Source organism: Argiope bruennichi, chromosome 5, assembly GCF_947563725.1.
Source record: "Argiope bruennichi chromosome 5, qqArgBrue1.1, whole genome shotgun sequence".
NCBI classification, from domain to species: domain Eukaryota; kingdom Metazoa; phylum Arthropoda; class Arachnida; order Araneae; family Araneidae; genus Argiope; species Argiope bruennichi.
In genome coordinates, this window is record NC_079155.1 from 36,472,256 (window position 1) to 36,487,867 (window position 15,612).

At 30.6% G+C, this 15,612-nt stretch overlaps 2 protein-coding genes across 3 annotated transcripts in view; both read left to right on the forward strand.

The window, feature by feature from the left end:
* Positions 1-15,612, forward strand: part of LOC129968581 (SEC14-like protein 2) — a 61,472-nt gene that overhangs the window by 27,677 nt on the left and 18,183 nt on the right. For both annotated transcript variants that reach the window (XM_056082610.1, XM_056082611.1), the window contains exons 3-4: positions 447-522; positions 1,396-1,439. In XM_056082610.1, the coding sequence (XP_055938585.1) occupies positions 447-522; positions 1,396-1,439 (120 nt within the window). The remainder of the gene's footprint in view (positions 1-446; positions 523-1,395; positions 1,440-15,612) is intronic.
* The window catches only part of LOC129968580 (prodigiosin synthesizing transferase PigC-like), a 147,732-nt gene continuing 132,502 nt past the window's right edge, over positions 383-15,612 (forward strand). Inside the window, exon 1 of the mRNA XM_056082609.1 lies at positions 383-386. The gene's annotated coding sequence lies outside the window, so the exon portion shown is untranslated. The remainder of the gene's footprint in view (positions 387-15,612) is intronic.

The following is a 15,612-nucleotide window of genomic DNA, read 5'->3' on the forward strand; positions in this document are numbered from 1 at the left end:
CGAGCGCAAAGTCTTCCTCAATTACAAAAGCTTATCACGAATAAATAGCTGATAGAGTTTTTAAAAATCTTTATCATTGCGTGGCATTATAATTAATTTCTTAACTGTCGAATAGATGGCTCAGCTAGTCAATATATAAATAGTAAATTTGAGTCTGCAAAATTTTTAACTCTTCATCAAATTTGAATCGAGACCTTCTATGAAGCTTGCAATTGCTGTTTATTTATGTAAAACTATGTGCAGTAATGGAAATTGAGAAAGGTCAGATAACTTTTGATTTAATATAATCCAAAATTTATCTGCTTCCATATTCAAATTTGTTTTTGCTGTTTTCTCTTGAATTATCTTCTCTTCAGATGTTTTGTTTCTTGTTTTTGTTTTGCTGTAATGTATCTAACTCTTTCCTATTAAAAAAATTACAAAATTAATTATTTATCTCCTTTCAGTTGAAAAATAGGTTGAAGAATGATTTAACACCAGCTTTGTTGGATGACGAAACTTTGTTTTACCGTTTCTCGAAAGGTGAGAAATATCATTCTTTTCTATCAATTTCTGTCACAATTATTAATTCAACTGGCATCATTCAAAAAATTTAGCAGCCACAGAAATTGATTCACTTCAGGAATTTAAATAAAACATCGGTTACGGAAACGAAGATATCTTGATCACTACATAGTTGATTCTATTGAAATATTAATCCCTGTTTGTATACCAATTAATTTGGTGAAGAAATAATGAACAAAATAAACGATTGCCAGCATGAATGATGAATTGCAATAAATAAGTTTCAAATAAGAAAACATGCCACGCTCATGCCTCCTTGGCAAGCCTTAAATTATTAGGCTTGCCATAGTCCATAACCTCTTGCATTCATTCACAGTGAATGTTCATGGATGCACTTGCAAACCATTTGCTAATAAACATTTTTATATTCCTTTGATATCTGCATTTCAATTCTACCTCGAAAGAGTGCAATGTAAACATAAACCACAGTAGATCTATTATCTACAAGTGAATTAATAATGATAACAAGTATTCAGTTATATTTTTAATTTCAGAAAAAGCAGATACAGTCTGTGCTTGTTTGAGGTTCGAACTCGCATTAGGGTTCATAGCCGAGTAACATAACCACTAGACAAAAGTGATCACTCTTGTCCGGTGGTTGTTATCTGGCTTATGAAGTTACCATTGCAATTCCATATTGTTCCAAATGAACGGTAACATTTGGCTGTCATTCTTTACTTTAGTTATAAACCAGTATCAGTTCTTTAAAAATACACATTGTATAAGTACCGTGGATATTGATTAGTTAAAAAATTTAATTTATCTTATTTTGCTTATTTCCTACTTATTTTTCTGCTATTCCTGCATTAATTCCGTTATTTTGCTTCTTAGCTCGAGATTTCGTGATTGCTGATGCTGAAGCTATGCTTAGAAAGGTAAGTTGGTTTTTTAGGTAATTAATAAGTGATGCCAAATGGCTGAATTTGTCAATTCTTTTTTCATAATACGAAGACGAAATAATGTAATCGTCGAAAAATTCGAATTCGAGATTTTGTAGGATCTTTACGCTCAAGATCTCCCTGTTTCCGAAAAATATATTTTTGAAATTATGTCTCTCTGTATGTGTACGCAATATCTTTAAAACATTTTGAGCTAGGCGAATAAAATTTAGTATGTGATTTTTACTGAAAATTTGTAGGTTTCTATCAACTTTTAAAGAAACCTATAGGAACACTGAATGTCCAGAATCTGAGGGCAAATGAGCACGATAATGGCAAAACAAACATCTTTCATTTATAATTTTTTTTATATAAATTTAGCATTTAAAATATAAAATCTTATTACATTTTGAAACTTGAAAATTTTTTTTGCGTGATTTAGTTGGGCGGTTATAGCTCTATGCTTTTTCACAGATGTAAAAGCAATGGAATAGACAAGCGAAATTTCTACACAGTTTCAACATCTAAAATACATCTCCTTATTATTATAAATGAAATTGATCAAAGGGTTCACTGTCTGTCGGTCTGTCCTTTCGCATGCACGTAAATGGGGTAAACAAAAACGCAATGAATTAAGTAACATTTTGATGCGATCTTTCTATCAAAACTTCAATTCTGTGAAAAAATCTCTATTTGAAACAGGTAAAAAAGGGTTTAAAATGCATATTTTTTATTGCAATACAAAGCATAAAATTCTCATGCGTGGAACGAAGTTGATAAAGAGAGATTCTATAATTTAGAGATTTTGTTAAATATTCATGTTTTAACATGAAATTACCAATAATAATATTTTTTTAAAAGTATTATTAAAGTAAAGTATGCGATCCTAGACTTTTTTTGGCGTTTTCTTTTTTGTAGTATTGTACGAACCTGCTGATATTACTAGCTTGCATCATGCAATAACCCATTTCACTTTCAACACTGGGGAACATGTGTGTAGCTTTCTATCCACGAGTAATAGTCGCATGCATGTTCTACAAAAAAATCATCTTGGAATATTTTGAAATTACTTTTTTGGATGTTTACTTCATTTGGATGATTTGAAGATTATTTTTAATACTTCTTTTGTTTGAAGCAGTAAAAGAACTTAAAGTACTCATGAAGAACGTTTCACATGGCTATCAAATTGCTAATCACACGGGTATTGCCACCTTCATTGTGGTTGAGTCGTCTTCGCCACAAGGTCAACATCTTGCAGTTATTTATTCATTCTGGCCATTGCAAAACATGTTCGCAACTGTCAGGATGGTCGACAAGCCATAATCGTATTCGAGTTCTGCATATGAAATCTTGAAATGTTTTGAAATTACTTTCTTGGCTGTTTATTCATTTAAATGTGACGAAGGCTGCTTTGAACTTCTTTTGCTTCTAGCACCGAACGTATCACTAAACGTGCAAAAACATAGCGAATGTTACACATAATTGTCAAATTGACAACCTTATGGAAGTTGTCCAGTTGAGCATAAATGAGTCTTCGTCACAAGTCAAAATCTATTCAGTGCAGAACATGTAGAACGTGTAGTAGTCTATTCAGTCTAGTCATTGTAAAACATGTTCATAACTGTCAGGTTGATTTATGAGTGATATTCGCATTCGTGTTTTGTGTATTATTACCTTGAAATGTTTTGAAATTATTTTCTTGACTATTTATTTTATTTAAATGTAGCGAAAACTATTTTTGATACTTCCTTTGTTTCTTGCAATAAGCAGGCTGAGCATATGCATGGAGAAAGCTACACATGGCTGTCAAATTGACAACCTTATGGAAGTTGTTTGGTTGAACATGGTTGAATCTTCGTCACAAGGAGAACATTATGCTGTAGTTTATTATTTCATTCCAGCTATTGCGGAACGTGGTCTAGCCATTGTCACACACTCAGCAGCTTTAATGCCCGTATTCAGTGGATGTTTGAAATTATTTCCTTGGGTGTTTACTTCATTTGAATAAGTTGATGACTGTTTTTTGTTTTTTTCCTTTGTTTTCAGCAGTAAATGAGTTGAGAATATGCATAATGGCTGCTTCACATGGCTGTCAAATGGACAACTTCAAAGATGTTGCCTACTTGACTATGGGCGTGTTTTCTACGTCACAAGGTCACCATCTTGCAATAGTCTATTACTTTATTCCAGTCACTACGAAACATATCCACCGCCATTGATCCTTGAGTAATAATCACATGCATGTTCTGCATATGGTTGAAATTTTGAAACTTTTTTTCAAATTACTTCCTTGGATATTTATTTCATTTCATTTCGACGGCAGTTTCTGATGCTTTCTTGGTTTGCACAGTAAACAGTTTGTATAGATGTTAAATTGACAACCTTTAGAAGTTGTCCGGTTGAACATGGAAATACGCATGTGACAGTTATCACTTTTTCAAACAAAATTTAGGTTTCCTTTTATATTCCTGTTGTTGCTTAGAAGGAAATTAAGCCCTTTGTAATCGACATATTTGTTTTGTTTGTACTTTGTGTTTCTTTTTCTCTATATTTGACTTTCTTTTACGAAATTCAGCCTTATCACTTAGAACATTTTTATTCTTACAGTTGTTTACAAGGAAATTATAGAGATCTGTAATCACTACAATTGCTTCGAATTACTTTATTTTTTTCAATCTGCTTCTCTCCCTCTATTGTTTTTTTTACCAAAATTTAAACTTATCTCATAGAACATTTATTACTATAGTTGTTTACAAAGAAATTATATCTATCTGTAATCGGCGTAATCGTTTTAAACTATCCAGTCTTTTCTATCTGTTTCTATGTTTGATTTTTCACAGAATTTCGCCTTATCTTTAAAAAAAATGGATTTTCCTTATATGTGGAAACAATTTCTGTTGATGTATATTTATTGTAGCCTTGCATTTCATTTTACTTCAATCAGTCTATTATATTTTTGCGAATTTTTATAAAAAAGACAAATATTAAGAACAAGGAAACGAAAAGAAAAATATGTATTTCGAAATTCATTAAAATTAATTCAGTATTAATTATGTTAAGCCAAAACTGTAAATACTATTGTTTTAGAGTGATAATTAACTTTTTCAGAATCGAGCAAAACATGATGTATGGGGAAATGAGTAACGGCACAATATATGCTGTGAGATATTCTGATTGTTTATTTTGATACGCTTCCCGCGAATGACACGACGGGCTTCTTATTTTTTTATAGCTTATCCATTGAGTAGAAACACTGATGTCCCCCCCCCATCTATTCCACCCTAATATTCTCGGTAACTATTTTACAGGCGTACATTACCCCTCACCAGAGACGTTGGGACTGAAGGTTAGGGGCCTGCATAGTTGCATTTCTTATGCTTGTATACCTGACTTAAAACAAAACATAAAACACTAATAGACCTCGGTTTATATTTATCTTTGCCAAGTCACTAATGACTGTTAGGGGAAGGGCAGTTAAGACAGTTTCTGTTCCTTCCCCTACGATCCCATCATTCCATAAGTTCGGACCTGGCTCTTTGAAATAATATTCATTGGGTAAACATTTTGCATGGCACGCTGTATTGAAAATTGGAACAACTTGGGGGCTATTATTTAATTCCACTTTACTCCAAAACAGAGCATTTCCACATTCATTCACATTGTAGTTGATATTCCATATTAATTTTCGGTTTGGATTAGAAGAATTTGCATTTTAACATTCATTCTCAGCTTCGATTAGACAGATTTCTACATTCATTCTCGGCTTGGATTAGATGAATTTCAGCATTGATTCGCGGTGAGGAAATAGACAAATTTTTCCTTTCCACATTCATTTTTGAGTAGATTGGACGAATATGCATTTTCACATTCATTCGAGGTGTGAAATAGACGAGTTTGCATTTCCACATTCATTCTCAATATGGAACAGAGACGAATTTGCATTTCCACATTCATTCTCAATATGGAACAGAGACGAATTTGTATTTCCACATTCATTCTCATTATGGAACAGAGACGAATTTGTATTTCCACATTCATTCTCAATATGGAACAGAAACGAATTTGCATTTCCACATTCATTCTCAATATGGAACAGAGACGAATTTGCATTTAAACATTCATTCTCAATATGGAACAGAGACGAATTTACATTTCCACATTTATTCTTAACACGGAACAGAGACAAATTTGCTCACGATATATTGCTCATCAATGATCTGCTTTATAATATGTATACGCTAAGAATACAGGAGATGCCATGCATTAAAGTTGTATATTATTAATTTGATAATCGCAAGCATGCAAATTTTTTTCAAAGTACTGAGAATCTGGATGATATAGACTACATAAAACATGCAGCCAATTCCATCCATGCCTCATCTTCTTAAATATATTTTCTCCTTTGCTTAAGCTCTTAGATCCAATATTAAAATTTTCATTCGGCACCAAGTGAAAATTGATGCATTAAGCATTTTTTGACTCAATTACTTTAATTATAATAGGTAATAAGCAATTATAATAATTATAATAAGTAATTTTTTGTTAATTCATTTAATTACAATGAGCAATTTTATGCAAATTATTTAAATTACAGTTGTTACAGCAATATTCAAGATTTTGAGCCATTTCTTTAAGTGTTTCAGGCTATATTTTTAAATGTGAAAAATCGAAAATGATGTATCTGTTTAGGAATTTTCCCTTTAACATAAACTTCTTATGGTTTTTAAAATTAAAAATTGATAATATTAATAACTTCATTCGTGGAACACAAAATTTCAAAAGTGCTTTTTGTTGTTAAATTTTTAATATTTTCTTTTGGAGAAATCCATATTTTTGATTCGATTTTCTTTTTGCTTACTGGATGAGTGGGTCTATTGATGAATGGATCATGTGGTTTCAAGGTTACACGACAAAGAAACTGCTTACTTCTGTGATGCAATATCACATTGCACTCTTACAAGATGCGCAACGAGAAATTTTTTTTAATTTCATGTGGCCCATGCGTGCATCTAGTAAGGCTGAATGATGCAAAATTAGAATCGCATGCCATGTAATACCTAACTGTAATCTATCTTAATTTTTATTTTCTTATACACGAAAGAGAAGGCATTGTAATCGTCAAAAGATTCAAACTCGTGATTTTAACAGACCTCTACGTTCAAGACCTCTTTGCTAGAAAAACACATTTTTATAGTCATGCTTGTCTGGAACACGATAATTCTATAAACTTTGAGCTAAACTGATAAAATTTGATCAAGTTGTAGATTTTTAAAAATCAAATTTGGAGTGAATTCCACTCCATGGAAGTTTTTGTGTCTCTATCTAAGGAAGTGTCAACACGAAATTTAAAAACAAAGGACAAAATAATCGATATTTGATTCATAATTTTATACCCAAAAATATTGGCAAATATTGAATTTCGGAATAAATCCTTCATTGGGTTGACCTGTCTATCCATTTCTGTATTGGTATGCATATAAAAGCGATAACTCAAAAATGGAAAGCTATAAATAAAATCTGGTATTTGATCTTGTAATTAAAATTTTATTTCTGTATCGAATTTTCATTACAATTTGTTGACAAAAACAAAACAAAATATTATTTAAACAAATATGATTGAGTATGTGAGAGTATTAAAGTTAAAATTACGTTGAAATTTTGGATTCAATCGGATTACATTTCGCATGAATTTTGGAGGTCTTTACCTCCAAAATTCATTCTCGGTTCTCTTCATTCTACTAAAAAGCGTAAATTACTTATATGTGATATTTTAGTTAGTAATCTATTTAAGCCCTTGGAAGTTCATAGCGCTGATGAAGATCCGGAATTTTCACGTATGTGGGGAAATAACGCTTTTTTTAAGGAGTATGCGAGACAGATTCAAGGGGAATACTCCCTCTGGTTTCTTATTGTAAAAACCGGAATCAAGCCGCTAAATTAAGTACGTACCGTAGACAATTCCTAAATTAATTCTCTTTATTGTAAGCAATTTCTAACGTAATTTATGCGTCTCCAAGCACTTTTACATTTGTACATGAAGTTATCTTTAATTTAAAGCATAATCCTCTTCAAAAAGTGCAAATACTATCTGTTTCAGTTTAAAACTATAAGATCGAATTGTTTATTTTAAAATGAAAAGTCATTTTTAGTCTCTAAAATGATATGTTTATTAAAATTTATAAATGGGAAGAAAATTTTTATCAAATTCACGCATTAAAAGCAAAATGAAGTCCTGTATCCTCTTTCAAAAAGTAGCCCCTAGTCCTAAAAGTAAGGTACCGGCTTTGGTACTGAAAGGTTTGAAATTCGAATCAGTCGAAGAGCTCCTGTATAATTGGGTAAGGTGACGCTAATATAATTGGGACCATGCATCATCTCACTGGCGAGGTGAAGAAGTGTGGAGAGACAGTGTCAACTCACGCTCTTTTCTAGCCATCTGAACATGGTTTAACTTTACAAAGTCCATTTTAAATTAACCTTTTTGTTGTTTTAAAATGCTTTGTTAATGTATTTAAAATAATATTACTAAATTCCCTTCAATATTCTTGTATATGAATGACATAAAACGCCTTTTCTGTGAAGGTCCGAGAAGAAAATTAAGTATACATTTGCACCTCTTCTGTTAAACTAATTTAGAGTATATTCGTTGTTTGAATGCCCAGGCGACATACGAAATTCAATTCCAGCATAATATATTTAATTCCTAAATATATTATCCTGCGTCTAATCTAATGTAGTGCGCTCAATTATTAAGAATAAACAGACCTTTTGATGTACAACCTCTTGATAGATATTTTCCAACCTTTGATTTACAACTACATATTATGTCTATATTTGTATTTATGAACTACAAATATTGGTTTCAAGTGAATATGATTGACCAAACGAGTTTTCTGTGAACTGATTTCGTCTAGAATGTATATTTATTTGTAATATTTGCATAAAATCGGAATATAAATATCATTTTCCGAACACAATGCATTTTTTAAGTGGCAGACATAAAAAGAATAGGCAGACATTCGTAGAATAGTTTTTCCAGACTTAGGAGAGACTAAACGGTACATAATCACCAAAGCCTCAAGGACAGACAAATTTTTGATGATTATAGTATTTTGCCATTCCGCATTTCACGTTCGAGAAAATTTATATCTTTGGACCATTTTTAATAATAACAAACATTACTAACTTCACAAGGAAAATTTCGAAAATGCGAAATTGACGGCATATAATCAAAATTATCAACAAATTATTATTCTATTTGTTCTCAAAATCGTTTCTACCAGGGAAAACCAGACGAATCCTCTTATCAGTATTCATAAAAATTATGAAGAATATTGTAAAGATAAAAATAACTTCAAAACAACCGGCACGTGTATTTAGAAAACATCATTTCCTTTAATCGCTCGGGGAAAGGAATTAAAAATCATTAAAATGATGGCAAGAAAGAGGAAAAATTGTAGTTAATTCTTTTTTTTGTTGTATCATTCTGCTGCTGTAATTTATCCTTCTTTCTTATTCTGCTAGTATGGGAAGAATGTTAAAAATAAAAGAAAAAAAAAACACTTCGCTACTGGATGAGTTCTTAGTTATACTTAAATTTCAAGGAAACAAATTAAGGCTAATTCATTTTTCTTTTTTGGATCATTCTCTACTGTAATTTATCCTTCTTTATTATTCTGCTAGTACAAAGTGATTTAAAAAGAAAGAAAAAGAAAAAAACTTCGACATTATTTTTCAGATACACGTCTCTTTGCCCTTTGAATTATTGTGTTCTGCTGCTGTATTTTATCCTTCCTTTTTATTTTGCTACTATGGGACGAATGTTTAAAAAAAAGCCTTCGTCGCTGCATGAATTCTTAAATTTCAAGAAAAAAACTTACGGCCAATTCCTTTTCCTTTTTTGGATCATATTCTACTGTAACTTACCCTTCTTTATTATTATTCTAGTTCGGAGTGACTTTAAAAAAACATATTTCGCCATTATATGAAGTTTGTATACAGATTTCAGATACATATATCTTTGTCCTTTGAATTATTGTGTTCTGCTGTTGTATTTTATTCTTCCTTTTTATTCTGCTACTATGGGACGAATGTTTAAAAAAAGCCTTCGTCGCTGCATGAATTCTTAAATTTCAAGAAAAAAAATTACGGCCAATTCCTTTTTCTTTTTTGGATCATATTCTACTGTAACTTACCCTTCTTTATTATTATTCTAGTTCGGAGTGACTTTAAAAAAACATATTTCGCCATTATATGAAGTTTGTATACAGATTTCAGATACATATATATTTGTCCTTTGAATTATTGTGTTCTGCTGTTGTATTTTATTCTTCCTTTTTATTCTGCTACTATGGGACGAATGTTTAAAAAAAGCCTTCGTCACTGCATGAATTCTTAAATTTCAAGAAAACAATTTACGGCTAATTCATTTGTCTATTTTGGATCATACTCTACTATAATTTAACCTTCTTTATTATTCTGCTAGTATGGAGTGACTTTAAAAAGAAAACAAACCTCGACATTATATGAAATTTGTATACAGATTTCAGATACATATATCTTTGTCCTTTGAATTATTGTGTTCTTCTGCTGTATTTTATTCTTCCTTTTTATTCTGCTACTATGGGACGAATGTTTAAAAAAAGCCTTCGTCACTGCATGAATTCTTAAATTTCAAGAAAACAATTTACGGCTAATTCATTTGTCTATTTTGGATCATACTCTACTATAATTTAACCTTCTTTATTATTCTGCTAGTATGGAGTGACTTTAAAAAGAAAACAAACCTCGACATTATATGAAATTTGTATACAGATTTCAGATACATATATCTTTGTCCTTTGAATTATTGTGTTCTTCTGCTGTATTTTATTCTTCCTTTTTATTCTGCTACTATGGGACGAATGTTTAAAAAAAGCCTTCGTCACTGCATGAATTCTTAAATTTCAAGAAAACAATTTACGGCTAATTCATTTGTCTATTTTGGATCATACTCTACTATAATTTAACCTTCTTTATTATTCTGCTAGTATGGAGTGACTTTAAAAAGAAAACAAACCTCGACATTATATGAAATTTGTATACAGATTTCAGATACATATATCTTTGTCCTTTGAATTATTGTGTTCTTCTGCTGTATTTTATTCTTCCTTTTTATTCTGCTACTATGGGACGAATGTTTAAAAAAAGCCTTCGTCACTGCATGAATTCTTAAATTTCAAGAAAACAATTTACGGCTAATTCATTTGTCTATTTTGGATCATACTCTACTATAATTTAACCTTCTTTATTATTCTGCTAGTATGGAGTGACTTTAAAAAGAAAACAAACCTCGACATTATATGAAATTTGTATACAGATTTCAGATACATATATCTTTGTCCTTTGAATTATTGTGTTCTTCTGCTGTATTTTATTCTTCCTTTTTATTCTGCTACTATGGGACGAATGTTTAAAAAAAGCCTTCGTCACTGCATGAATTCTTAAATTTCAAGAAAACAATTTACGGCTAATTCATTTGTCTATTTTGGATCATACTCTACTATAATTTAACCTTCTTTATTATTCTGCTAGTATGGAGTGACTTTAAAAAGAAAACAAACCTCGACATTATATGAAATTTGTATACAGATTTCAGATACATATATCTTTGTCCTTTGAATTATTGTGTTCTTCTGCTGTATTTTATTCTTCCTTTTTATTCTGCTACTATGGGACGAATGTTTAAAAAAAGCCTTCGTCACTGCATGAATTCTTAAATTTCAAGAAAACAATTTACGGCTAATTCATTTGTCTATTTTGGATCATACTCTACTATAATTTAACCTTCTTTATTATTCTGCTAGTATGGAGTGACTTTAAAAAGAAAACAAACCTCGACATTATATGAAATTTGTATACAGATTTCAGATACATATATCTTTGTCCTTTGAATTATTGTGTTCTTCTGCTGTATTTTATTCTTCCTTTTTATTCTGCTACTATGGGACGAATGTTTAAAAAAAGCCTTCGTCACTGCATGAATTCTTAAATTTCAAGAAAACAATTTACGGCTAATTCATTTGTCTATTTTGGATCATACTCTACTATAATTTAACCTTCTTTATTATTCTGCTAGTATGGAGTGACTTTAAAAAGAAAACAAACCTCGACATTATATGAAATTTGTATACAGATTTCAGATACATATATCTTTGTCCTTTGAATTATTGTGTTCTTCTGCTGTATTTTATTCTTTCTTTTTATTCTGCTACTATGGGACGAATGTTTAAAAAAAGCCTTCGTCACTGCATGAATTCTTAAATTTCAAGAAAACAATTTACGGCTAATTCATTTGTCTATTTTGGATCATACTCTACTATAATTTAACCTTCTTTATTATTCTGCTAGTATGGAGTGACTTTAAAAAGAAAACAAACCTCGACATTATATGAAATTTGTATACAGATTTCAGATACATATATCTTTGTCCTTTGAATTATTGTGTTCTTCTGCTGTATTTTATTCTTCCTTTTTATTCTGCTACTATGGGACGAATGTTTAAAAAAAGCCTTCGTCACTGCATGAATTCTTAAATTTCAAGAAAACAATTTACGGCTAATTCATTTGTCTATTTTGGATCATACTCTACTATAATTTAACCTTCTTTATTATTCTGCTAGTATGGAGTGACTTTAAAAAGAAAACAAACCTCGACATTATATGAAATTTGTATACAAATTTCAGATACATATCTCTTTGTCCTTTGAATTATTGTGTTCTTCTGCTGTAATTTATCCTTCTTAATTATTCTGATAGTATGGAGCAAATGTTAAAAAAAAACACTTCATTACTGCAGCAGTTTTCAGCTGTTCTTAATTTCAAGGAAACAGATTATGGATAATTAATTTTTCTTTTTTGGATCATTCTGCAACAGTAATTTATCTTTCTTTATTATTGTACTAGTATGAAGTGATTAAAAAAACTCCGACTTTATATGGGTTTTGCATACAGATTTCAGACACGTTTATTTGCTCTTTGATTTATTGCATTTACATGAGGCATTGTGACAAACTTCTCGACGGTTTTCATCAAAATTTCGGCAGAAATCTACAACTATCAGTCTTAAGAATATACATCAGTTTCTTTCTTATTCTGCTAGTATGGGAAGAATGTTAAAAATAAAATTTAAAAAAAACACTTCGCTACTGCATGAGTTCTTAGTTATTCTTAATTTCAAGGAAAAAAAATTATAGCTAATTCATCGTTCATTTTTGGATCATTCTGCGACAGTAATTTATCTTCTTTTTTTTTATTGAGCTAGTATAGAGTAATTTAAAAATAAATCTTCGACATTATATGAAATTTGTAAACAGACTCCATTCACATGTTTCTTTGCTATTTGAATTATTGTGTTTACATAAGGCATTATGACAGACGTCCTCTCTACAAATTTCATCAAAATTTCGACAGAAATCTACAAATTTCTCACTTAAGATTAAATAATTTTTTGCGGTCTACCTAAATGTGTGACACTGAATTAGAATTGATAATTTAGAAAATTTAATTAATCTAAGACGTTAACGGTTTTCAATGTTACAGGCACCGGAGCCGCAGGTTGGCGTTACGCTATGTTAACACTTTTATATGTATAAAAAAAAACTTATCAAAGGCGGAAAATCTATTTGACAAAATAGATTCAAAATTTCGCCACTGCATGAGTTCTTAGTTATTCTTAATTTCAAGGAAACAAATTATGGCTAATTCATCGTTCATTTTTGGATCATTCAGCTACAGTAATTTATCTTCTTTTATTATTATAGTACAGAGTGATTTAAAAATAAAACTTCGACATTGTATGAAATTTGTATACAGATTCCAGACACATGTCTCTTTGTTCTTTGAATTATAGTGGAAGAAATGTTATATGAGGAATGTTTTGTTCACATGAGGAGTTCTTTGAATTATTGTGGAAGGAATGTTATATGAGGAATGTTTTTTTCACATGAGGAGTTCTTTGAATTATTGTGGAAGGAATGTTATATAAGTAATGTTTTGTTCACATGAGGAGTTCTTTGAATTATTGTGGAAGGAATGTTATATGAGGAATGTTTTGTTCACATGAGGAGTTCTTTGAATTATTGTGGAAGAAATGTTATATGAGGAATGTTTTGTTCACATGAGGAGTTCTTTGAATTATTGTGTGGCAGACTTCCTCTCTGCGGATTTCATCAAAATTTCGACAGAAATCTACAAATTTTGGTCTTAAGATTATACATCATCTGAAACGTTCTACCTAAATATGGGACTCTGAATTAGAATTGATCACATACAAAATTTATTAATTTAAGGCATTGGAGTTTTTAATGTTATAGGCACAGGGGGCGCAAAATGTTAACACGTTTATATGAATGCGAACCACCGATCATCAGATTGTAAAGCCATTTCACAAGTTGGATTCAAAATTTAATATGGGTCTGTAATTTAGATCATTAAACTGCGTATAAAGTTTTATTTTTCTTGCTATTTTTATCGTTTTACAATTATCGTGTTAATATATATTTGGAAAACAGGTCAGATAGATTTCTTCTGGATTAGTTTCATTCCCAACTTGATGGAAATCTACATATTTGTTGTAAAAACAACATGCTAAATTTCATTCCTCTCTTATGCATTATAATGCAATGCTGTTTTGTGTAATAATAGTGAAAAACTGATTAATGTAATTCTAAAAATTGGTTTTCGAACTCGCAGGGGGGGGGGCGGATCAGAATCGTGAAAATTTGTCAAACTCTTGAGGTTAATTTGTTTTGACAGTTACAATGCTTTTTCTTTTTATTCTTCGAAAAGAAGAAAGTCGAAATGCAACGGAATACAATTAATTTTTGTCATTTCGGCAATGAAAAAAATCTAGAGTTTCTAGACAATATAAACATATATTTAGCTTTGTGCCCCTAACGATTAATTATAAAAGAAAGAAAAATGTTTAATTGTTTCTGTCTCAGACACACCTCTCTTTTGTGCAGATTTTACAGATTTCCATAACATGTAGATTTTATAAAAATAGAAAAGAGACTGCTTATCGTATACAGAGCTCACAAAGATTAAATGTAAAAAAGAAAAAAAAATCGACTTTGACCTTCGAATTTGAAAAATCGACCTTCGAAAAAAATCGTAAAAAAATTCGCCCTTTAGATTTTGTTGCATTTCTCTGCAATCAAATGAGCATTTTTGACAAAATGTCCATGTTTCTATTTTTGAACGAAATAACTCAGAAACACTTTGAGTTAGATAGATAAAATATGGCATATGTTATTTACGAGAAATTTGTAAATTTGTGTCAAATTTTGAATCAAATAAATTGACAGGAAATCTCAAGTGAAACCAGTTCTCAAGTCTTATCTAAAGAATGTCAGTTAGATAGAAAAAAATCTAGAGAATAGCCTTAGAAACGAATTTCAAACAAAATTAGTCAAAGGGTTGACTGCCTATCAGTCTATACTTTCGTAAGGATTAAACGTGATAGCTGAAAAACGCAATGGTATATGCAAATACGATATGTGATCTTGTTACAAAAATTGCAGCTCCTTGCCTAATTTTGATTTCAGTAGAGGGTCAAAAAGATCTCTAATATGGATACTTAATTTTGATCCGTACATTATTGAGCTCATAACGAGCTTTCTTGAGACTCTTAAAATAAATTCTGACTGTATTGTACACGGGTTTGCTAAGGCTTATACACTTTTTTTTATTCTCTTGTATAAGAAGCCCAAATAAAGTATTCTATTCAAAAAATTCGAACTCGAGATTTTGAAGAATCTACACGTTCAAACCTTAAATCGTGAAACATATATATGGCATTTTGTCTGTCTATGAACGTGATAATTCAAAAACGCTTTGATCTAGACAGATGAAATTTGGCCTTCGGACTTATGACCATATTGGTAGATTTCTTTCAAAATTTGGATGAAAATCTATTCAAAAGAAGTCAGTCTGTTTGACTATTTGATTACAAATGCTCTACAACTCCAAAACTCAAAGAGCTAGATAAATGAAATATCTGATATACAAGATTAGCAGCTAAAATATAAATTTTTATCAAATTTCGAACAAAACCAATCAAAGAACTGAGTATCTGTCTCTCTGGGTTTGATGCATGCAAAAGCAATAACCCATAAATGGAATGATTTAA